This window comes from Gopherus flavomarginatus, chromosome 7 (assembly GCF_025201925.1).
Source record: "Gopherus flavomarginatus isolate rGopFla2 chromosome 7, rGopFla2.mat.asm, whole genome shotgun sequence".
NCBI lineage: Eukaryota > Metazoa > Chordata > Testudines > Testudinidae > Gopherus > Gopherus flavomarginatus.
Window position 1 is genome coordinate 53,150,918 of NC_066623.1, and position 23,241 is coordinate 53,174,158.

Sequence of the window (23,241 nt, forward strand, 5' to 3'; positions counted from 1 at the left end):
CAAGAGTGAACAACTCCCAAAAACAAAGAGCACAAACAAAAGCCTTCCCTCCCCCGCCCAAGATTTTTGAAAGTATCTTGTCCCCTTATTGGTCCTTTGGGTCAGGTGTCAGCTAGGTTACCTGAGCTTCTTAACCCTTTACAGGTAAAAGAACTTTGGTGTCTCTGGCCAGGAGGGATTTTATAGTATTGTACTGAGGAGGGCTGTTACCTTTCCCTTTATAGTTACAACAACCGCTAATAATCAGAGATCAATTAATTGCCAAAATTAGGCTATCCCATCATACCATCCCCTCCATAAACTTATCAAGCTTAGTCTTGAAGCTAGATATGTCTTTTGACCCCCCCACTCCCCTTGGAAGGCTGTTCCAGAACTTCACTCCTCTGACAGTTAGAAACCTTCGTCTAATTTCAAGTCTAAACGTCCTAATGTCCAGTTTATATCCATTTGTTCTTGTGTCCACATTCAGGGCCGGCTTTAGGCCAATTTGCCCAATTCCCCCTAACTGGGCCCCACGCCAGCAGCATCTCCAGGAAGCAGCAGCTGTTGTCGCTAGGCAATGAGAGAAGCTGGCCGGCAGAGGGCTGAGGCAGAGGCAGCTACGTGGGTGTTGCAGGCCAGGAGAGGGGAGGGGAGAGAAGGCACATGTGCTTTGCAGCCTTCATTCCCCTCCCCTCCCCCAGCACTTACCTGGAGGAGACAGGAATCTCTGCAGTGGACCTCACTCACCTGAGCAGCTGCTGGGGCTTCCAATGGTGAGTGTTTGACCCTGTGATTCACCGCAGGTTTGTAATATTGGGTTGGTTTTGTGGTTTTCGGTGGTGTTGCTGTTTGAGGGTGAGTTTTTGCCTGCCTGTGTCTGTTTCAAAACTAAAGTTGAGATCATGTAATGTAAATCAGGAAAAAAAGCCCAGAGCCAGTACTTAGTGCTGTGAACTCCAGGTGAGAGAGAGGGAGGTTTGGAGGAGGAAATCAAATACATCAAGAGGGGAGAATGCGAAAGGTCTGCAACACGGCAGGCTGAGACTTTTATACCCTCCCCCCCCGCAAGAGGGAAAACTGAGGCACGGAGTGATCTGATTCCCCTCTCCAAATTATTTTGCAAAGGAAGGGGACTGGGGCTCCTATCCAAACCAATTCCGTTCCCATCAACTCTGCTTTCCCTGCTGCAAGACCTCTGTAGGGACTGAATATTTCCATTATACTATGGCTCCTTCATTTGCCCTACAACAATAAATTAGACTGGCTTTGGGGGGGCTATTCCCTCCCAAGCTGTGTGGATATTAAGGTTTTTTTGAGGTGGGGCATGATAAATTCCAGATCAATCAAATGCCCAGCTCAGCTTTCTAGCCATCCAGCAGCTCTAGGGCAGGGAAGGAAGGTGCTCTTGGTGCAGAGTGGTTGTAAAACAGGGTTGAAGTTAGCAGGGGGGAGGTGGGGTCCGGTTGAAATCCCACCCGATGCAGCCATAGAGAATCACTGGCAGTGCTGGGAGAGACCAGGAGTGGAAACAGGTGGCCTGGGGATGTGAGGACATTTGCCCTCAGTCCTGGGCTCTGGGATGGACTAGGCTGGGTGATGGGTTCAGTCTAGTCTTCCAGCCTGTTGCTCTCACTGGGGTTTGTGGTTTTCATCTGGCTCCACCGAAAAGCTCAAACAAGCCCAGTAGAAAAGTGGGGTGAGAGAGGCGGGAAAGGGTGTGTAAGGGGTTAAAGTGACCCATCAACGAATGAGTAAAACCACAGTTTGACTGGGTTTTCCCCCAGCCACCACTCCTGCAAACACTGGGCAAGGGGCAGCCCCATTCCCCACCGAGGCTATGGTGAGGGGCAGCAGAGGAGGAAGGAAGCCACAAGTGATGGCAATCACCTCCCCTCCACCCCCCAAGCACCCACCACCCCCTCTCTGGCCCCCAAACTCTGTCCCAGAGCTTGCACCCACCCCTCTGCACTTCCTCCCAGAGCCTGCACACCTCCACCCTTCCTGCACCCCACCCAGTGCCCCAGCCCAGAGCCTGCACCCAGCACTCAAACTCCATCCCACTCAGCCTGGGCAAAGCTCTCCTTAGTCTGGCTCCCAGTCCCTCTCCAAGGGTTGCAGCTGTCTGGAGGTGCTGCCTTCCACACCTTTCTAATTCACACCTCATTCATTCAACAGGGCAATTGATTACAAAGTGGGGGGAAGATCTTATTCTACTCCTAGCAAAAAGACATTTTTATTTTACCTTAATTACACTACCTTTGGGGTCTGCTATAACATATTACCAAGGTTCAATACAAAGTCATATAAAAGTTATACAAAAATGCATAATGCAGAGATTTATCTACAACTGCATTGATTGACTGCTGTGTGCCATAATATAGTGACCCCTGGGTCTTTGAATGAGGCTTTATACTTGCAGAGTAGGGTGAGGGGGCAAGTGGCGGGTAGGCAAAGAGGCAAGCAGTGAGCCAACAGGCGTTCTAGGGGCGCGCATGGGGGTTTCTGGCAGGGGAGGGAGAAGGTGAAAGGAGGTGAGTGGGGGACTGACTAGGAGGGATGCAGCAAGCCAGCAGGGGACTGGGGGGTGAAGAGGGGTGTGATGGTGGGGCTGAGCAGGGAGGGGGAAGGTCCTATTTTACTGCTGTGATCTGGTCACCCCATGTGTGCCGTTTCTTCTCGCCCCCCCCAACCTTGTTTCGACGGGGTGGAGCTGGGGAAGGAGGGTTTGTTTCCATGGAGCCGGGCGGCGCTGGGGGGGGGGGAAAGGAAAGGGCAATTTTATATTAATAATAAAATAAACATTACTGAAGAAAATCAGTTGTACAACTATCAAAACAAATTATTTTCCTAATATGAAAGTGCAAATCAGCTAATTAATATATGATGCAATGTATGTAATATACAATTTTGTTATTATTTATATAGTCATGGAAAGCAAATAATACATGGAAGAAATGAAAGGGGTTTTTTTAAGTGTTTTTTTGTTTTAGTCATCCCTCCCAGGGCCCAATCGAAACTGTTTGAATTGGGCCCCGCACTTCCTAAAGCTGGCCCTGATCCCAGTCCTTCTCAAAGAGGCACCAGGAGCTGCCATTGGCTACCACTGTGACCACATCATATTGAAAACACCATTCTCCTGTTCAGATGTAGCAACCATTGCTGACCAAAAAAGCATTCAGCTACATTCCTGATCTGTCTACCAAGATTAACTTCATCAAGGCAAAACCTTGCCTTAGAGTATCAGATTTTGCTTCATCTTTTCTCACTTCTTCCTTCTTGTATCAATATTTAAGCTGAGCTTTTACTATCCAATCAGTAAAGATGAGACTGCACATGAGAACACCAAGAATTCTACCTCAGTGACTGGCCTGGTGTAATCCCTTATTATGGTTAGTCAGTCACCTTATCAGGTGGCATTTTATTTTAGCTAATAAGGTTCCATGAGGATTTTTATACAGACAGTTGATTTAAAAGAGGGTCATAGAAAAGACATGCAGCAATTTATTTCCCTGAGAGACAGACCCTGGATTTACCATGCAGAAATGGATACAGAGGGAGAGATCTTAGAAGTGGAGACTATAAGTCTCAGACTTTTTCCATCCTATATGATAAAAAATAATCTATTAAATTTATAATAATTTTATTTTCTGGAGAAAAGCAATGCTGATGGGTTGGTTTAGTTTATTTTTAATTACGATCCTGAAATAACTAAAATGGATTCAGTCAGGCTCTGAAGCAAATCAGATCCCAAAATATCTTCAGCAGGCAATCACAGCCCTAGCACTTATTGCCATGTTTTTTCATACTTCAAGAGCCACTCACGTTCACAGAAAGATTCCTATTGATTTCAACGGGCTTTGGATCATGCCCAAAGGGCATCCATATCCTTTCAGTCAGGATGACTTTTGTTTTACATGAAACTAACAACAGAACAAGAAAGAACAAAAATAAAGTCTCCATGAGAGAGCACAGTGTGTGAGTCTCCCCTATAGCAGACTGTGTCTGAGTGAGAGTTGGCTGAGAAATTCTGTGTTTTAAATGAAAAATTTCAAATGGGATGAACAAATTTATTTTGTTTGAAAGTTTGGCAAAAGCTTTTGGTCTTTTGATTACATGAAAGCCAAAAGAAATTTTTGGTTTTCAGTTTTGGAAAACCAAAAAAATAGGTTGGCTTATTTCCCTTCCAACTTGCTCTCCATTTTATCCTTCTTCTTGACTTTCTTCCACTGGAAAAATGGGGATGAAGGAAAGAAAAGAAATTAGGATGGGGACTTCCCTCTTTAAAGGAGCAGTATAAAACAAATAGAAAACAGATCAATGCTACTTTTATAACCTAGTCCCAGATTTGGACCTTAGCGTCCAAAATATGGGGGTTAGCATGAAAACCTCCAAGCTTAGTTACCAGCTTGGACCTGGTAAAGCTGCCACCACCCAAAAAATTAGAGTGTTTTGGGGCACTCTGGGCCCCCCAAAAACCTTCCCTGGGGACCTCAAGACCCAAATCCCTTGGGTCTCACAACAAAGGGGAATAAACCATTTCCCTACCCCCCTCCAGGTGTTCCCTCCCTATTTCCAGTCCTGGAAACAGAAGTGCTTCCCTCTTCACCCAGAGGGAATGCAAAGTCAGGCTAGTAAATCTAACACACACAGATTTCCCCCTGACTTCTTCCTCCCACCAATTCCCTGGTGAGCACAGACTCAATTCCCTGGAGTTCCCCACTAAAGAAAAACGCCAGCAGGTCTTAAAAGAAAGCTTTATGTAAAAAAAAAGAAAAAATACATAAAAATGGTCTCTCTGTATTAAGGTGACAAATACAGGGTCATTTGCTTAAAAGAAATATGAATAAACAGCCTTATTCAAAAAGAATACAATTCAAAACATTCCAGCAATACCACGTAAATACAAAAGAAAAAAACAATAACCCCTATTGTTTTATGATCTCTGTACTCACAACTTGGAAACAGAAGATTAGAAAGCAGGAAACAGAAATCCTCTCATAGCCGAGAGAAAAAGACAGGCAGAAGACAAAGAACTCAGACACAAACTTCCCTCCACCCAGATTTTAAAAAGTCTTGTTTCCTGATTGGTCCTCTGGTCAGGTGTTTCAGGTTACTTCTTCCCAGGTGAAGACATTAAACCTTAGCTATCTGCTTATGACAGCTACATACAGCACACTTTACCTATAATCTGTAACTGTAGTTAGTTAAGGGATTCCTGTCTAGCTCCTGTCTTAGTTCAAGATCACTCTTCAGTTCTTGCTTTTCTTCCAGTCTCTTTCGCACCATGGCACATCTTTTTATTTCTCCATCTCCATACATTCCTCATCAGAATTCCTTCCACTTTAAATTCTCTCCCTCCTTTCCTTCCTTGTTTCTTTCAATAATGCTCACCCTCTTTCCCACTCTGCTCTGTTTTCTCCCATTCATAACTCTTCTCTTTTAGCTGCCTTCAAACACAGTTTTTATTTACAACCAGCTGTCCTGAAACCTTTACCAAAAAAAAGAAAAAAACAAAAAAAAAACCCACACACAGGCTTTCAGAGAGCATGTTGACTGCTGCCTCTGGTATCCAGCACCTCTGCTTTGCAGCCAGCTCTGCCTTAGGCTCCATCTACACTGGCAAGTTTCTTCACAGTAAAGCAACTTTCTGTGCTGTGACTCCCAAGGTGTACACGCTGCCAAACTACTTAGCGTGCAGAAACTGTGCAGTTGTAGCACTCTAAAAAAACCACCCCGATGAGAGGTGAAGAGCTTTCTGCGCCGGGGGTACAGTGCCATGGTGCCAGTGTAGATCCCATGGTGTTTACAGTGCTGTGATTGGCCTCCGGGAGGTGTCCCACAATGCATGTTCTCACCTCTGTGCTCTTCAGTTTGAACTCTACTGTCCTGCTCTCAGGTGACCAATGGTCATCCCCACCGCATACATTCCTTTGCAAATTTGAAAGTCCCCTTCCTGTTTGTTCAGTGATGCGTGCAGTGGTCTCAGTGCATCTTTCCAGGTGACCATGCCTGCTCCACACACCAGGTGATTCCCCACTTGGAGCAGTGCCGAGCTACTGGACCTCATCAGCATTTGGGAAGAGGTGGCAGTGCAGTCCCAGATGCGCTCCAGCTGTAGGAATTATGATACCCATGGACAGATTTCATAATGCATGATAGAAAGGGGCCATGATTGGGACACATTGCAGTGTAGGGTAAAAGTGAAGGAGTGAGTAATGCCTACCACAAGGCATGGGAGGCAAACCGCCTCTCCGGTGCTGTGCCCATGAGCTGGACATGATACTTGGTAGCAACCCCATCTCCACTGCAAAGGCCCCTGTGGATACTTCATTGGCTCACGTGCCAGTCAAGAGTGGACTGAGCCAGGAGGAGGAAATCTTGGTTGAAGAGGGGGAGGGAGACCCAGAGGCAGAGGATGGCTCAGAGGCCAGAGATACATGCACTCAGGAGCTCTTTTCTATCCTGGAGGAGCCTAGCCAATCACAGAAATCGGATCCTGGTGAAGCGCAAACAGGAGAGAAGGCCCCTGGTAAGTGGATCTGATTTTGGGAATTGATGAAGCGATTTGTTGTGGTCAGAAGGATTGCAGAAATCAGGCTTGTCTCCCACTGCATTCCTATTCTGAGTGATGGAACATGCTGTTGATAGAATCCCTTACTTCATGGGTATCTCCCTCACAGATCTCCAGGAAACTCCCATGGAGATACTGGGCAATCGATTGCCACAGGTTCCTCAGCAGAGCTGCTTTGTTTCTTGCCCCGTTAACGGTAACTTTCCCATGCCACTGTGTTGTCATGGTGTCAGGGAGGGGAATCATTGATGCACACAAGCAAGCTGCATAGGGGCCAGGATGGAAGCCACAGGTTTGGAGAAGACCTTCCCTTGATTCTCTGCTCACCCTCAGTAGTGAGATATCTTCCATAATGATCACAATCTGTGGAAAGTGTAGGGACAGGAATGATTACCAAGCCCCCCCTACAGTGCTAGTTCTCCTCAAGAGTCATGTTCCCAGTGTACAGAAGGGTCCAGAAAGAGTGATTCACCCTGCCCCTGCAGCTACTTACCATTTTGGGAGTCTTGTGGCTCATGTGTGTTTGCCTGGGGTCAGCCAGTTAGTGACAGGTGTGTGAGTACTGGCTGTGTTTCAAAGCACTGAATCAGTGTTGTCTGTGTTTCAAACAATATTGCTTCTATAAAATCTTGCATTTAAACTTCAGAGATGACCTCTGATAGACCTGGTCTCTGGCTGTTCAAACTCAGCCTCCAAGCGCTGAGCCCCTGCAGTCCAGCCCTGAGTGAAGCTTTCACCCTTCCCTTCACAAATATTATGGCATGTACAGAATGCGGCTATAAGCATAGGAATATTGTCATCGGCCATGTCCAGCTTCACATATAGGCATTGCCAGCGGACTTTTAAACAGCCAAATGCACACTCAGTCATTCTGCACTTGCTCAGCCTGTGGTTGAAGTGCTCCTTGCTGCTGTCAGGTTGCCCCATGTACGGCTTCATAAGCCACAGCATTAAGGGGTAGGTGGGGACTTCAAGGATCACAATAGTCATTTCAACTTCCTGTATAGTGATCTTCTGGTCCGTGAAGAAAGTCCCTGCTTGCAGCTTCTTGAACAGACCAGTGTTCCAAAAGATGCGTTTGACATGCACCTTTCCGGACCAGCCTGTGTTAATATCCATGAAACGTCCACAGTGATCACAAGTGCTTGGAGAACCACTGATTAATGTACAATTAATGTACTCAGTGGCTAGGTGGTCTGGTGCCAGAATTGGACTGTGCGTACCATCTATCGCCCCTCCGCAGTTAAGGAAGCCCATTTGTGCAAATCCATCCACAATGTCATGCACATTGCCCAGAGTCACGGTCTTTCGGAGTAGGATGTGATTAATGGCCCTGCACACTTCCATCAACATGAGTCCACCGATCAACTTTCCCACTCCAAACTGGTTAGCGACCAATTGGTAGCAGTCTGGAGTAGCCAGCTTCCACAGTGCAATCGCCACGCACTTCAAGGACAGGGAAGCTCGCATTCTTATGTCTTTGCATCACAGGGCTGGGGCAAGCTCATCACACAGTCCCATGAATATGGCTTTCCTCATGCGAAAGTTCTGCAGCCACGGCTCGTCATCCCATATGTGCATCATGAGGTGATCCCACCACTCACTGCTTGTTTCCCAAGCCCAAAAGCAGCGTTCCACTGGGGTCAGCACCTCCATGAAAGTCACAAGCAATCTCGTGTCATAGCTAGTATGCATGGTGAGATCAACGTCACACTCCTCGTGACTGTGTAGTTCAAGGAATAACTCCATTGCCACTTGAGACGTGTTAGTCAGAGTGATACAGATCAACAGTGCGGGATCCATTCCTGTAGTCTGAAAGAGGCAGGGCATGCAGTAGACAAACTGTTGAAAGGTGGCGCCAAATGCGGACGGAAGTCCAGGGTTTTCTGGGATGTGAAGCAATGCATCACAGAACATTGGGACTGGACCCAGGATGCCCTGTGACCCCCTCACTTTCCGACAAGTCTTAGCAGCAAAAAAGAAAGAGATGCTCCGTCGGATAGCTGCCCAGGGGCACTGCTCCAAATAGCGCTGCAAGTGTGAACATGCTATTGTGCAGGCAGCTGTTAGCATGAACACACAACAGCGGTTTTTCTTCTTGCTCTGAATTGTGCTGTAACTTCGCCGGTGTAGACATGCCATTAGATTTCACTCATCCAGCCTCATATGTCCTTGTGCATGCTGTCGATATATACCATGAACTGAATAATATCACACCAGAATGAACAGAGCAGCCGGGACCATATAATGCAGCATGAACAATCAAGAGAATGCCTGTGCAACTAGCACTGGTGCAGCAGTTGCCTGGCAGCATGATTGTTAAAGAACTTGCCGAACATAAGAATGGCCATACTGGGTCAGACCAAAGGTCCATCCAGCCCAGTAGCCTGTCTACCGACAGTGACCAATGCCAGGTGTCCCAGAGGGAGTGAACCTAACAGGTAATGATCAAGTGATCTCTCTCCTGCCATCCATCTCTGCCCTCTGACAAACAGAGGCTAGAGACACCATTCCTTACAAGGTAAGGTTTCTGGTGTTTGTGCAGCATTGTCATCTAAACCCAGCATCATCTGATTCACTGGGAGAGGATTATCGGTTTCTAGTATCACCTGTGGCTCAACTGCTACAAAGAGGGCAAAGCTGAGGTCATTTTATTCTAGACTCTGTCAGGCTGAGATAGGGGCTGCAAGGGCAGTGAGCCTATCAAACAAGATGGCAAATATCCTGCTTTAGTCCCTTTTAATATAATTTTTAAAAAAATTTAATAATGGAGATATCCTATCTCCAAGATCTGGAAGGGACCTTGAAAGGTCATTGAGTCTAGCCTCCTGCCTTCACTAGCAGGACGAAGTACTGATTTTTGCCCCAGATCCCTAAGTGGTCCCCTCAAGGATTGAGCTCACAACCCTGGGTTTAGCAGGCCAATGCTCAAACCACTTTTATACCTGTTCTCCAGTTGGAGCATGCCCAGCAGAGCTTCCAGGGCATGGCTTCCTCTGCTAGGAAGGGTTAACTCCTGCAGTACCAGTGCGGGACCACTCTGCCCTGTTACTTACCCTCCCCCTTAAGACAGCCATTGAGACTGGCTGACCCTTGGCCGTTTCCTCCCCCTCCTCTTCCCCAACTTGGGAAAAGAAGTTTGCATTCCCATGAGCCTTTACCAGGTGGTATAACATGTGGAAGGAGTAGGGTTGGAGGGACAAGTACCATCGCATGATCCGTGTGTTTGCATCCTTCATGCTGTTAATCCATCTGAGGGATGCATGGTCTGTTACCAATGCGAAGGAGTTCCCTAATAGGTAGTACCTCAGGGCCTCAACTGCCCATTTAACTGCCAGGGCCTCCTGCTCTATGGTGGAATACCGGGTTTCTCAGGGGAACAGCTTGCGGCTTAGGTACAAGATGTGGTGTTCTTCTCCCTCCACCTCTTGCGACAGTACGGCCCCCAACCCTACCTCTGAGGCATCCGTCTGGAGGATAAAGGGCCTTGCAAAGTCAGGCTGGATCAGTATTGGTTCCCGTGTCAATCGTTCCCACAGGGCACAAAAGGCCTTCTCACAGTCTTCCAACCACTGGACCTTCCATGGTTGGGAGCTTCTCATCAAGTCTGTAGGGGGCAGTGAGCATTGCAAAGTTAGGCACGAACCAACGATTGTACCCGGCCAGCCCTAAAAATTGCCATACTTGCCTTTTAGTTGGGCGAGGGATCAGGTGGTTCTTCAAGGCTTATCTACCAAAGGGTAGAGAGTTTCCCTCGACCCACCGTATAGCCCAGTTAGGTCATTTCTCTTTGGCCCAAGTGACACTTGACTGGGTTTGCAGTGAGACCTGCTTTGCCCAGTGCTTGCAGCACCTCAGCGAGGTGCTGGAAATATTCCTCCCAGTTGGCATTGTAAATGACAATGTCGTCAATGTATGCTGCAGCGTACGTGCTCGGGGGGCTCAACACTTGATTCATGAGCTGCTGGAAGGTAGCCGCGGCCCCATGTAACCCAAAAGGCATCATTGTAAACTGGTAGAGGCCAAATAGTGTTGGGAATGCTGTCTTTTCTTAGGAGGCTGGTGTCAAAGGGATCTGCCAATACCCCTTGGTCAGGTCTAGGGTGGAGATGAATTCTGCCTTACCTAGTCGCTCCAGCAGTTCATCCACCTGTGGCATGGGGTAGGCATCGAAATGAGAGATCATGTTCACCTTGCGAAGTCAATACAGAACCTGACTGTTTCATCTGGCTTGGGAACTAGTACTATGGGGCTCTGCCATTCACTTTGCAACTCTTTGACCACCCCCAGGGTCAACATCTTGTCAAGCTCTCTCCTTACCATCTCCCACATCTTCCCGGGGAGTTGGTGATGGTTCTCCCTCACTTTATGGCCGGGGATGGTGGCGATATGGTGGCTGGTCAGCATGGTCTTCCCGGGCTGTGTCGAAAGAACTGTGGGGAAAGCTGAAATCAGCTGTTGTAGCTGCTCCTGCTGGACTGGGTCAAGCTCCAGGCTTATGGCTGCAGACCCTGACTCCTCTGGATCTCGCGCCAGTGGCCCCAACTCAGGTTCTGAAGGGTACAGGGCAATCATCAGGCCTTCCCGGTCTCTCCAAGCCTTGAGGAGGTTTACATGGTAGACCTGAGTGTCTTTCATTCATCCTGAAATCCACACTTCGTAGTCAACGGGCCCTATTTGTCTAGTCACCTCAAAGGGTCCTTGCCACTTGACTAACAGCTTAGACTCAGAGGAAGGTAGCAACAAGAGGACACAGTCTCCAGGCTCAAAACTTCTCATCTTGGCCCCTTTATTATATTGAGCCTCCTGGCTAGGTTGGGCTTTCACCAGATTCTCCCGTGCCAAGGCTCCCAACTCTCAGAGCTGTTCCCGCAGGTGGAGGATATACTGGATGGATCCTCGGACGTGGGTCTCCTGCTCTTCTCAGGTTTCTTTTAGGAGATCAAGAATTCCCCTGGGTTTCCTCCCATAGAGGAGTTCAAAGGAGAGAACCCTGTGGAAGCCTGTGGCACTTCTTGCCCGGCAAAGAGGAGTGCTGGGAGCAATTTATCCCAGTGCCGAGGATTGTCATCCACGAACTTCCTTAGCATGGCTTTCAAGGTGCCATTAAATCTCTCTACCAACCCATCCGTCTGAGGGTGGTAAACTGAAGTCTTAAGCACACAGATATTCAGCAGATGGCACAATTCTGCCATTAGTCTAGAAGTTACATTAGTCCCTTGGTCCATTAGTATCTCCTGTGGCAGGCTGACCCGAGCAAAGATCTGCAAGAGCTCGTTGGCGATGACCGGTACCATGGCGGTCCGTAGTGGTACCGCCTCTGGATACCGCGTTGCATAGTCAACCACAACCAGGATGTACTTGTGGCCAGAGCTACTCCTCTTCAAAGGTCCCACCAAATCCAAGCCTATCCGCTCAAAGGGTGTCCCAATCACTGGCAAGGGCACAAGGGGGGCTTTTGGTATGCATTTTGGGCCAGTTTTCTGGCATTTGGGGCAGGAGGCACAGTAATCCTCCACCTCCCTCTGGATGCCCGGCCAGAAAAATCTCTGGGCCACACATTGCAGCATTTTCTCCCTCCCCAGGTGCCCAACCCATGGTACTGAGTGAGCTGAAGTGGAGCAAGTTCTGCTGGAACCGCCACGGGACCAATAATTGGTGCAGGTCTTCTTTCATCTGTGGTTCCTGGACCACCCGATAGAGTAAGTCATGATGGATCTCAAATCGGGGCCCTTGCTGCCGGCGTTGGGGCAGGACTTCCTCCCTGGGGGGTCCTGTTGCCTGTTCTCAGGCCTGACTGAGGGTGGTGTCCCCATGTTGTTCTTCCAGAAAGTCAGCATCTACATCCATGGTCCTCTCCCGTCGGGGGCTCGGTAGGGGTTTGGCTCCCTTCCTCCATCTCTGGACTCCCTGAGGGCCCCTCCAGGGGGTTGTCCACCGCTGGTTGGCCTAATAATCCAGGCCTTCTAGTCTGCCCCCCACTTTTCCTCCCAGGATGCGTACCCTACTCCTACAAGAGGTCAGTGACACCCGTCCAGTCACGTCCCAGGATCACTGGGTAAGCCAACTTTGGGGCCACCCCGACTAGACACCACCTTTGGTGTTGAGCAGCCTCGAGCTGCACCCAGATGGTGGGGTATGGCTTCACATCCTTGTGAATACACTGCAGGCTGATAGGAGCCCTGGTGGGGCCAGTGGGCTCTACCAGCTTGGCCCGGCTGACTGTCTGGCTACACCCTGAGTCCACCAACGCCCAGGTAGATGTCCCGTCTACTTTCACTGGTATGACTATCTTCCCCAGCTCCATGTCCATGCGTGGTGGCCCGCAGCCCAAACCTGCCCATAATTACAATCCATGTATGGGCACTCCCTCCAGAAGTGCCCTATCTGTCCACACTCATAACACCGCTTCCCTTCTTCAGCTGGCGTATGGCAGGGGCTACTCTGCCTCCCCGACACGTCATCTTGGCTTTGTACAAAGTCCACCCCGGGTGGGTCCTTAGCACTGCAGGTCGTGGGTGTCCCTGCTGCCTAGGCGTACCAATAGGGGCCTCCCCCCTCCACCTTACGGGCCCCCGGGCCGGATTCAGGTTCCATTCACCTAAGCCCCCCACCTTGGGGGCTGGCCTTCTGTTCTCCCTCTGCTGCCAGGTAATCCTCCATTAGGGAGGTCGCCTCCACAAGTGTCTTTGGGTGGTGTCTCTGCACCCACTCTTTCCCCCCTGAGTGGGAAGGTTCTGCAGAAACTGCTCTAGGGCCATCGCCTTGACTACCTGAACACTCATCCATCATTCCGGTTCCAGCCATCTCCAAAAGAGGTTGCAGATTCGCTGGGCCGCAGCTTGTGATCTGGCTCCCGGCATGCAACGTTCTCTGTAGAGTCGCTGGCGGTAAATTTTGGGGCTGACGCCTGTTTGGTCTAAGACAGCAGCAGTTGCAACCTGCTTAAAAGTCACCAGGAATGCCTCGGGGTCATCCCCCAGCCTCATCTTTGTTAGGCGCACTGGTAGTCCTCCAAGCCCCTCACTGGCCCTGCCCCCTGCCACACCTAGGGGAGGGCTTGGTGCCTGTCTTATCAGCGTTGCCATCTGTTGAAACAGTTGCTCCTGGTTAGCCTGTTGTTGGGCCATCAGCTCCCAAATCAGCTGTTGCTGTTGCTCTTGCTGCTGCGCTGCTTGCAACTGCTGTTGTGCAGCTCACTGCTGTTGCACTGCCTGCTGCTATTGGCTCTCCAGCAGCCATTTCAAAAGCTTCTTAGGGGCCATTTTGGGTATCTGGGTCCTTGTTTCAGGCCCTGATTGCTGCCCACATTCTCCATCACTTGCAGCGAACCTGGCACCACAGCATCCCTTTGTGGCAGGAGTGGGATAGGGTGTCAGCACCTCACCACTCTCCAGTCCTTGCATCCGCCTCCCTGCAGGCGGTCGGTTACAGCCTCCTTCCCTCCTATCAGCTCTGTCTGGCAGGGTAGCATGGCCTAGCAGCCAGAGTCTCTAGGATCCCTCACGGTTCAGGGGGTACAGGGACTCAGGCCCGCCCTCTACACCAAACTCCGACCCAGGGCCCTGGTAGTGGCAAGCTCTGCTTGCCACTCACTTGGTGGATATCCACCCACAACACACCAAGCATCAATACAGCTCTAACACTGTTTCTCTGTAGAGTTCCCCGGGTCACTTCCTACCGTGAGTACCAGTTCATCCGCAGCAGGGGGTCCTCTGATCTGTTCCTCCCCTGTGACGTGCTCCGTCAGGGTCTCAGGTAGTGCCTTGGCTTGGCTGACTCCTGGATTCTGGCATGCAAGCACTCTCTCTTCAGGAGCTGGCAACATGCATCCTTTGCCTCCAGTGGTCAGCCTTGACTGAGCTGGTCTGCAGGCTTTTATACCTGTTCTCCAGTTGGAGCATGCCCAGCAGAGCCTCAGGGGCGTGGCTTCCTCTGCTAGGAAGGAAGGGTTAACTCCTGCGGTACCAGTGTGGGGCAACTCTGCCCAGTCACAGATCCCCAGAACTGGATTGGAAACAATTCTGATAGGAACAAAGCTCAGGTAAAGGCAATTTCCATGAGGATATCCTCATTAAAAATATCTCCTGACATAGCAGAACAACGTAACCCAAATTTGTGTTCCAAAAATGATGCCGTATGCATGTTCTATAGATTGGCTGGGGAGGGAAAGGTATGGAGAGAAAATGGAAAATTCATTACCTGCTTCCACAGTGCTGCTTTCCCCATCCTACCCACTACTCTTCTGAGATTTGCAGCCACTGCTGTAAGTCATAGTGATGTCACAGTTCAGCCAGTTGTGTGCTGGGTATGAGCAATGGGTGCTGGTAATCAAGGATGAGGATTTCGCTTTAATATGCCTTTCTGACTCAGGCTGTCTTTGGGCTGGGATCGGCAATGAGAGCTAAAGCAAAAGGCGTGGTAGAAAGATGACAGCACAACTGGCCATAATGGGGGCGATACCAGGACAGGAAGAGACCCTGGATCCTCTTCCAAATATTGTAACCAGGTAACACTAGCCAGTCCTATGGGAAATGCTAAATAGATGGCCAGGGTGGAAACATACATAAAGCTGCCTCACTCTTGCTACGCTGAAGCATCAGGTGAAGAACATGGCTGAAGGCAGGATTCCAGACTAGATGGACCAATAATCTGATCCTGCATGGCAATCCTATGCTCTTTGTGGTTTTATGGGATTTCTCCCCCACCAGCAGGGTTCCTTTTAGCCTCTCAGAGCTCCAGGGGTGCCTGTAATTTCTCTTCCTTGACTGACACTTCCCATCTTTAGCCCTCTACATTATGCAGATTTTTGGTTACTTATTACTTATATTTATGTATGTTTTTAATCAATTTTGCAATTAAACCTATACAAGAGATCATATTTATTAGGCAATCTCCTGCCTGTGGAGAGCACCTTACAGTATACACAACTATACATGATTCTGCTCCATGTTTATTAGAAGATCACCCCAGCTAACGAACCTGGTTGGTCCCTGAGACATGGTTTTACAGGGTATAGCAGCATAAATTTACATAGTGCTTTACCAACACAGACCAAGAGACGCCCCAGACCTGTTATGTCTTTGCTGTTCTACACAACATTAAGAATACAAGGAAATGGTAGGGACACAGTTGGGTTTCAAATAGTCATAGTTTTCTAACTATATACAAACATACAAGGTCTAGTTACCTGCATACCCTGCTTCTCTGTTGGGTTCTGGTGGCTTCTGCAATAAAACACAGGAAGCCCTATTACAGAGCTCCCAAACTAGATAAAGGGATACCAACAGTTCTTTTACATTATTGTAAAGCCTTGTAAAGGTTACTATCTGAGATGCATAGGAGAAGATATTGGGCAACAGGACAGGTAGAGGAGGTTGTGGCAAGACTATTGGTGAGAAGAGGCTAGGATGGAAGTAGGACTAGGACACAGCTCACACCAGAGTCCAATAGCATTGCTGCTAGACCACTGCTACATACTGCAGCCAGTAGCAAGGGATGGAGACTGAATCAGAAACTTTTGATTTTATAGATATTTTTAAGAGGCATTTCTGTTTTGCTGGGTCATAATTACTGAAAGCCTAACCTTTCTCAGTGAAGTTTGGTGGAAGGAAAAGTGAAGGAGGAACAAGTGATAGCTTTAAACTGCCAAGCTGCACTTCCAGCAGCAATTATGGTCCTGTCAGTGTAAAAGCAAAATTGGGAGCAGCTCAATAGTCCAAATGCAGTTTTTGATAAAAGAAAGCGAATTAATACTAGCTGCTGACCCACAAATTGCTGCTGAAAAGGCAGATGGGTTTCTGGGGTTACACTAGCACCCTCCCAAACAAATGTATCTTCTATTATTAGCACTGTGAAATGAATATTGGCACCTTTCCCCGTGTGGTATGAGCAAAGCCAGAGCAGAATCTTAAAGGGTTGCCGTTAACAAAAAGACTGTATTTATCAAATTACCCATTCGGAAATTCTTCTACATTCTGCCCTTGTTTGTGTAAAGTTGCCCACATATTTTTGCAAGATATTTTGCAACACCATGCTCTGGGTGTTCACCAGAGGCTGGGAGTGGATAACTGGGAATGGATCACTCAGTGATTGCCTGTTCTGTTCATTCTCTCTGAAGCACCTGGCATTGGCCACTGTCGGAAGACGGGATACTGAGCTATATGGTCCATTGGTCTGACCCAGTCTGTCCATTCTTATGTAAGATTGGGGCTATGGTGCTTTCTTAGACTGTAAGCTCTTTAGGGCTTATAGTCCCCATCTTTTTGTGCTGTGTTTATACAGTGCCTAGCACAATGGGTTCCTGGTTTATGACAGGGTCTCTTAGGTGCTACCACAAAACAAATAATAGTGCATATAGATACTGTGGTTTGCCTTGTTTAAAATAGTCAGGTTGAGAAATGAGAAGATCATAAAGGTGAGGGAGGGGGAAGCAGAACAGTTGCATTTCTTTATACTGAGAGCCAAAAAGGCCTAGTGGACTGAGCATAGGGCTGGAAGCCAGTAAAATCAGAGTGCTAATCTAAGTTTTACCATATGTGATGGCCACAGCAAATTGCTTCACTATGTGTCAGTTTTCCATTTGTAAGAGAAAGATACGTACATAATTACTGCGTATCAAAATTGCTCACATGCATATGTTTTGCAACATCAGGCCTATGTTTGCACATGTATATACTTGTGCTTCTGAGATTTTAAAATGAACCCGTTTCAGTATTTCCAACCACAAAAGTTCAAAGATCATGAGCCAGGAACCCAAAAATCCTGAGTCTGGCTTACAAATCATGATATAAAAGGATAGATATAGTTCTTTGTCTATAGTTCTTTGCCTTTAGGATGCCCTCAAATCACATTTTCAAGCTTTTCTCTGCAACCCTAAGGTATAGAAACTTTGTTTTTAAGTGAAAGCTGAAAGTCTCACCTAATCACATGCATCCAGGAACTGGGGCTTTAAGAAAAACACTAGATATTGTGAAACTTCTTATAAAATTGCAGGAGTTTAGTTATCTGAATGCAAATGAACAAAATATACCATGGAGCTTTCAATAATCCCCAAAGGAAACTTTAACAAACTGCTGCAACACACAAAACTCTCTTCCTTACTGTGCATAAATGTGGGAGATTTCAGCCCATATGTGATTTGTTTGTTGTTTGGGATTATTTTTTATTTACACCCAGAGCATTTTTTTAAAGAAGCCCTGCGCAGATCAGAGATGGTAACTTTGTGGCTGAAATATCAGGTTTTTTACTTATGTTTCGCTCAAACTATCCAAGGCAGATAAATTGAGTTCCTTCACTTTACTCTGCAGGTAGGAGACCTGGATCTAGAGAGGTGCAGGTCTGGCAGACACCATAATGCTTCAAGGAAGAGTAGGTGTTTGTCCTAGCATCTTTGCCCTGTGGTCTGTCTACAATGGGGATGTTTTCTTAGCAGTTTTAAAAATGGCTCCCAGCATTGCTGACTCTCACAATTTTATCACAAGTCTGGTAATACTTGGTGTTTTCCCTCAAGATCTAGTTCCTGGAGAGTATGAGAATCTCGGTTTTCACTAAAAGATACTTCCTAGCCCTCACGGTTTGGGAGAAAAGCTGGAAAATGTGACCCAAGCTTAACCCAGAGTCTCAAAACAAAAAGGCAAAGAAAAAGAGCCCCAATGTTATTATTTATGAAAAGTCTCATGATTTTTTTCTTGCATGGTGTCAAGAATCAGAGGGGTAGCCATGTTAGTCTGTATCCACAAAAACAGCGAGAAGTCCAGTGGCACCTTAAAGGCTAACAGATTTATTTGGGCATAAGCTTTTTTTTTTACCCACGAAAGTGTATGCCCAAATAGATCTGTTAGTCTTTAAAGTGCCACTGGACTCCTTGTTGTTTTCATGATTTTTTTGGTGCCTGACTCACGAATGTTGGATGCTTGAGGTTAGCCATACTGGGTGCAACTTACACTGATCACAGCAACAGACCTAGTGCTAAGCAATTTAAGGTGGCCTTGACTGTTTATTCTGAAACCAGTTCACTATAAAAGGTCAGGATACCTTCACAGAGTGTGAAAAATAGGGATGTTTTTTGAGGGGATGGGGGTGGGTATAGTTGCCCATGTAAGACAAAGCCCCTAATAATGGGGCATCTGGTCACCCTACCTCAGGGGCCTCAAATATGCAGCCCGCGGGGCTCGTGTGTGGTCTGCCAAGCTCCCCACCCTGCCTACCCACGAGATTGCCCCATGGCGCTGCGAGCCCAGCACCCCTGTCTGAAGCAGCTGGCATCACACCCCTTTGGGCCGGGGGCGGGCTGGGGGGGGGACAGGGAAGGAGGGAGAGGGCTCCTGCATTGCCTTCTTCCAGGCACCGCCCCCGCAGCTCCCATTGGCTGGGAACAGGGAACCGAGGCCAATGGGAGCTTTGCGGGAGGTACCTAGAGAAGCAGCAAAAGCCCCTCCCCCTTCCTCAGGGGCTGCAGGGACAGGGTTCCAGCTGCTTCCTCGAATGGAGCAGCGCGGAGCCAGTGGCTAGGGCAGGCAGGCAAGGAGCCTGTCCCGGCCCCGGTGCATGCCACTGCCACCCCGGAGCGACTGTAGGGAAGCAATGCAGGGCTGGAGCCTGCACCCCAATCCCCTGCCACATCCCGCACTCCCTGCCCTGAGTCACCTGCGACACCCCTCACCCTTTTGCACCCCACCCACCAACGCCCTGCCCTGAATCCCCTGCCGCACTTGGCATGGGAACTTCGGGGAAGGGGTTGGATTGGGGCAGTGAAGGGGTGGAAAGAGGTGGGGCAGGGGCAGCGCTTAATGGAAGGGGTGGAGTGGGGGCAGGGCCAGAGGCAGCGAGGAGGGGTGGCAGTGACGTGGCCCTTGGTTCAAGGCACTAGTCCTCATGTGGCCCTCGTGGTCATTTGAGTTTGAGACCCCTGCCCTACCTCCACACCAGGTCAGTCCTATGACTGGGTCTGGAACTAAGGTAGCTGAACTGGTCTTCACACCAGTTCTGCCCCTAGAGGCTGTGTCACGTGCTGGCCCCCTGCCTGACCCACAGGGGGAACTTGTGGCTGCTGCAGCCTGGGTCAGGGGCCCTGGGGCAGAGAAGCGGCTGCACAGACTCAGACAGGGAGCCTACCCCGCCTTGCCAGGAATGGCCATGAGCTCAAGCAGTGTCTCCTCCCTGCCTCCAGGGGGCGATGTGCAGGTCTCACCCCTCTGAGCCCAATCTTGTTCTGCACAGGCAGCACCAAATCAGTCCCGCGGCGGCGACGCGGCCTGTGGTCTCGCTGCGCCTGCGCGCTAGGGAGAGCTGCACGGGCCGGGCGCTGTGTGCGGGCGGGGCTGGCGCTGCTCTCACCTTGGTAACAGCGGCCGCTGCGGAGCCGCCCCCGGCCCGGCACCATGCAGGGGGAGGACGCCAGATACCTCAAGAGGTACTGCCCGCCCGCCCCGTGCCGGGGGACTGAGTCAGGCCGGGGCAGCACCGGAGTGGGGTTCGGGGGGATGGGGTCTAGATGGGGGATGGGTGGTGTTTGCGGAGGGGGGATGGGTGGGGTCGGGGGATTGGGTCTAGGTGGAGCTGGTGGGGAGGGTCGGGGGGATGGGGTCTAGATGGGGGATGGGTAGGAAGGACGGGTGGGGTTATGGGGGGAGGTTAGGTCGGGTTTGGAGTGTATAGCTGGGTGTGCACTGTACGGGTGAGGTGTAGATAAGGGGGGATGGCTGGGGATCACTGAGCAGGTGGGATGGGAGATTAGCGAGGTAGATAAAGGGAAGGGTTATGGAGGGGAAGGGTGGATCTGAGGGATTGGATGGTTGGGCATTTTGGGAGTGATGAGTGGATGATGGTCTGCTGACACGATTGTTTAATTATGAAGCTGCCCCAGTTAGAGATTAGGATCCATCTAGTCCAGTATCCTTTCCTGTTACCAGCTTCTTCAGAGGAAAATGCAAGCAGCCCCAAGAACAGTTATAGAATATTCTGCCCATTGGGAAAGTTTCTTCTTAACCCTTGTCAGTTAGTGGCTGGTTTACCCGATAAGCATGAGCCTTTATAATTTTTTCCTACCCTATTTAATTTTGGATTTTCTCATTATCCATAATTTTTAACCCTTCTGAGCTCCTGGTGATCTCATCCCACCCCCACCCCCGTCCAGCTTATCTTCTGCACTGTTCAACAGCCTTTGCAGAGGTTTGATTGGATATGTTGGGACACCCCAGTCACATGCAGAGTTCTGTCACCCCCTTGTTGCTTAGATTGTTTACTTGCATATGTCAGATGACTAAGATCCTTGATTTTAAAATGCACTGAAAACTACCAATGATTTCTGATGACCATTGATTCTGCTGTGAAGATATGCTCATAGCTGAAAATTGAGTGGTCATCTGATGTTAAAGTTGCAATGGCCATCTCAAAGTCAGGGTTGTCCTTACCCATAGGCAAAGTACGCAGCTGCATAGGGTGCCAGGAAATTTGGGGCACCTGCATGCAGGTGTGTGCTGCTCCAGCCACTGTTCCAGCTCTTCCCCAGGGCCTCCGCCCCAGCCCTGCCCCCACTCCCCTGAGGACTCCAGAAGTGGTTGGGCCTGCACTCACTGGTTCCCCCCAAGCATGGGAGCCAGGGGAGCAGAGCAGGCTGGGTCTGGATCACTCTACTTCCTGCAGGAAGTGGCCAGCCCCCCTCCTGCCCATCCCCCACAGAGGCCTGGGGCCAGCCCCCCCTCCTGTGGAAGCCTGGGGCGGGGCCCCGCTCAGCCCCCACCGCAGAGGCCTGGGGCCAGCCCCCCACCTCTCCTCCCCATGGAGGCCTGGGGCGGGGCCACACACAGCCCCCACTGTGGAGGCCTGGGACCACTCCTGTCTCCCCCTCACCCTCGGGCACCAAAATAGCTAGGGACAGCGCTGTTCAAAGTAGACCTATCTTAATGTGTATATTCTACGAAGACCACTTCTGTGATCTCAGAGGAATTTTTTTCCAGCATTTTCAGCAGCAGACTTTAAATTTTTGTGTTCTAGAGAAACTGCTGAAACAAACCCAGTGTCCTATTGTTTGGCTTGGATCTGGGCAGATGTGAAGCATAGCTCTCTGTTTTTTCCCTTGTCAGCCTCCATGCAGACTCCCACCCCAACATTCTGTCTGGGTCACTGTTGTAAGTTGTTAGTGCATGGGGGATCACAAGAATTTTTTGCCTTGTATATGCACAAAAATTGCACCAGTTTAACAAAATTAGATTTAAAAAGAATGGATTTAAACTGGAGTAAACCTCGATGTGGATGCTCTTAATTCAGTTGACACTAGAGCTAAATCAATGCAAATTTTGTGTGTAGACAAGACTTCCTCTTTTAAACCTTAATAGAGATTCTTGTCAATTTCAAGAACCAAGAACCAAGTAGGCAAGTGAAGTGAAGGAGACAGTATGGCATGGCTGCATCATACCAGCAACCTGATTCAATCTTTGTCCTTCAAGCCTTGACGATCATCCAACATTGGATTTTTTTTTCAAGTAGATGGATGGCTGCAAAACTTAAGAATAGAAATGTTTCATTTATTTAAAAAACAAAAACATTTCCTTTGTGGCACTGGAGACCCATATATACTACATTTGTTCTAGGGGATAGTAAATGATAAGTGCAAAGAAATGTTCAGACTTATTTAGTGCTTTTTGGCTGTTATCTCAAAGCACATCTCCAAGTTTAGGCTTTGAAATGAGGACACTGAGTTACAGGTGAAAGAGCAACTTCCCTCGCAACGATTGGGCCTGTCTGCATGCAGGAGGAAGAAAATGGCCCCCAGGCCACAGAGGAGAGGCTGCTCTAGTCTCATAGTAGAGCATAGCCTGTGACCCATTATGTGGTCCCCTCCCCTGGCACAAAGAAAGAAAAGAAGAGGATCTCCACAGCAATAGGTCCCGTGCTCACCCATGCCTCCACCCTACATAGGGGCAGGTTCCATGAGGAAAAAACTTGAAGGCAGTGCTAAAACTCATTGTGGGCCAACTAATTTGGGCAGGCTTGCTCTTCAGCCTATTCATAAATATTATCAAGTTTGACAATTAAAACAGTTTTTGACTCTGCATAGAATATTTAATTAGTTTCTCTGCATGTAAAACTGGTGGAAATGAATTTGGAAGAGAATAAAAAAACTGGCCACCTTTGACGGTCATCCTACTACTAAGGCCTTTATCCTTAAATTTTGTGTGATTGTGTAATTAAAGATTATATAGACATGCACGCAGTTAAGGCTTCCTGAGTAACCTTAAGAAATCTACTAGGTGGGCCTTATTACAAATTCCCTCTACCCTCCAAAAAGTAGACCTTGAGTGAAGCAGGCTCACAAATTACAGTTCCTCTCCCAAACTCCTTCACTCAAGCCCTAATACCTTAAGGTGTTGAGCACCCTCAATTCCCATTGTTTATAACAGGAGCTGGTGATGCTTAGTCTCTCAAAAGATCAAGCTCACAGAGGTTTCCTGAAATAGCCTGTTACCGAAAATCTATAGATATAATGAAACAGGTTTGGACTTGCTTGATTTATATCTCATGGTGGTGGTGAATTGTAAAAATCAACCAAGCCAAGTAACAAGCCATCAAAATCATCCTGAGACACTGAAGTTTCAGGCTCTGGAAAAATAGGTACTGTAGAGGCCTGTGCCCCAGCAGAAGGGATTTGTGGACATCTTGGAGTTCTTCATTTTTTATTTTTATTT

The 23,241-nt window shown here is 48.7% G+C and overlaps 1 protein-coding gene across 6 annotated transcripts in view; it reads left to right on the forward strand.

Moving 5' to 3' along the window:
* The first annotated feature begins 634 nt into the window (after positions 1-634).
* The window catches only part of KIFAP3 (kinesin associated protein 3), a 174,970-nt gene continuing 152,363 nt past the window's right edge, over positions 635-23,241 (forward strand). Inside the window, exon 1 of one of the 6 annotated variants that reach the window (XM_050963132.1) lies at positions 635-755. In XM_050963132.1, the coding sequence (XP_050819089.1) occupies positions 646-755 (110 nt within the window). In that variant the 5' untranslated portion in view covers positions 635-645. Of the gene's footprint in view, positions 756-19,852; positions 19,968-23,241 lie in introns of those variants that run through there. The other 5 variants (XR_007775618.1, XM_050963134.1, XM_050963131.1 and 2 more) reach the window with 5 other exon arrangements.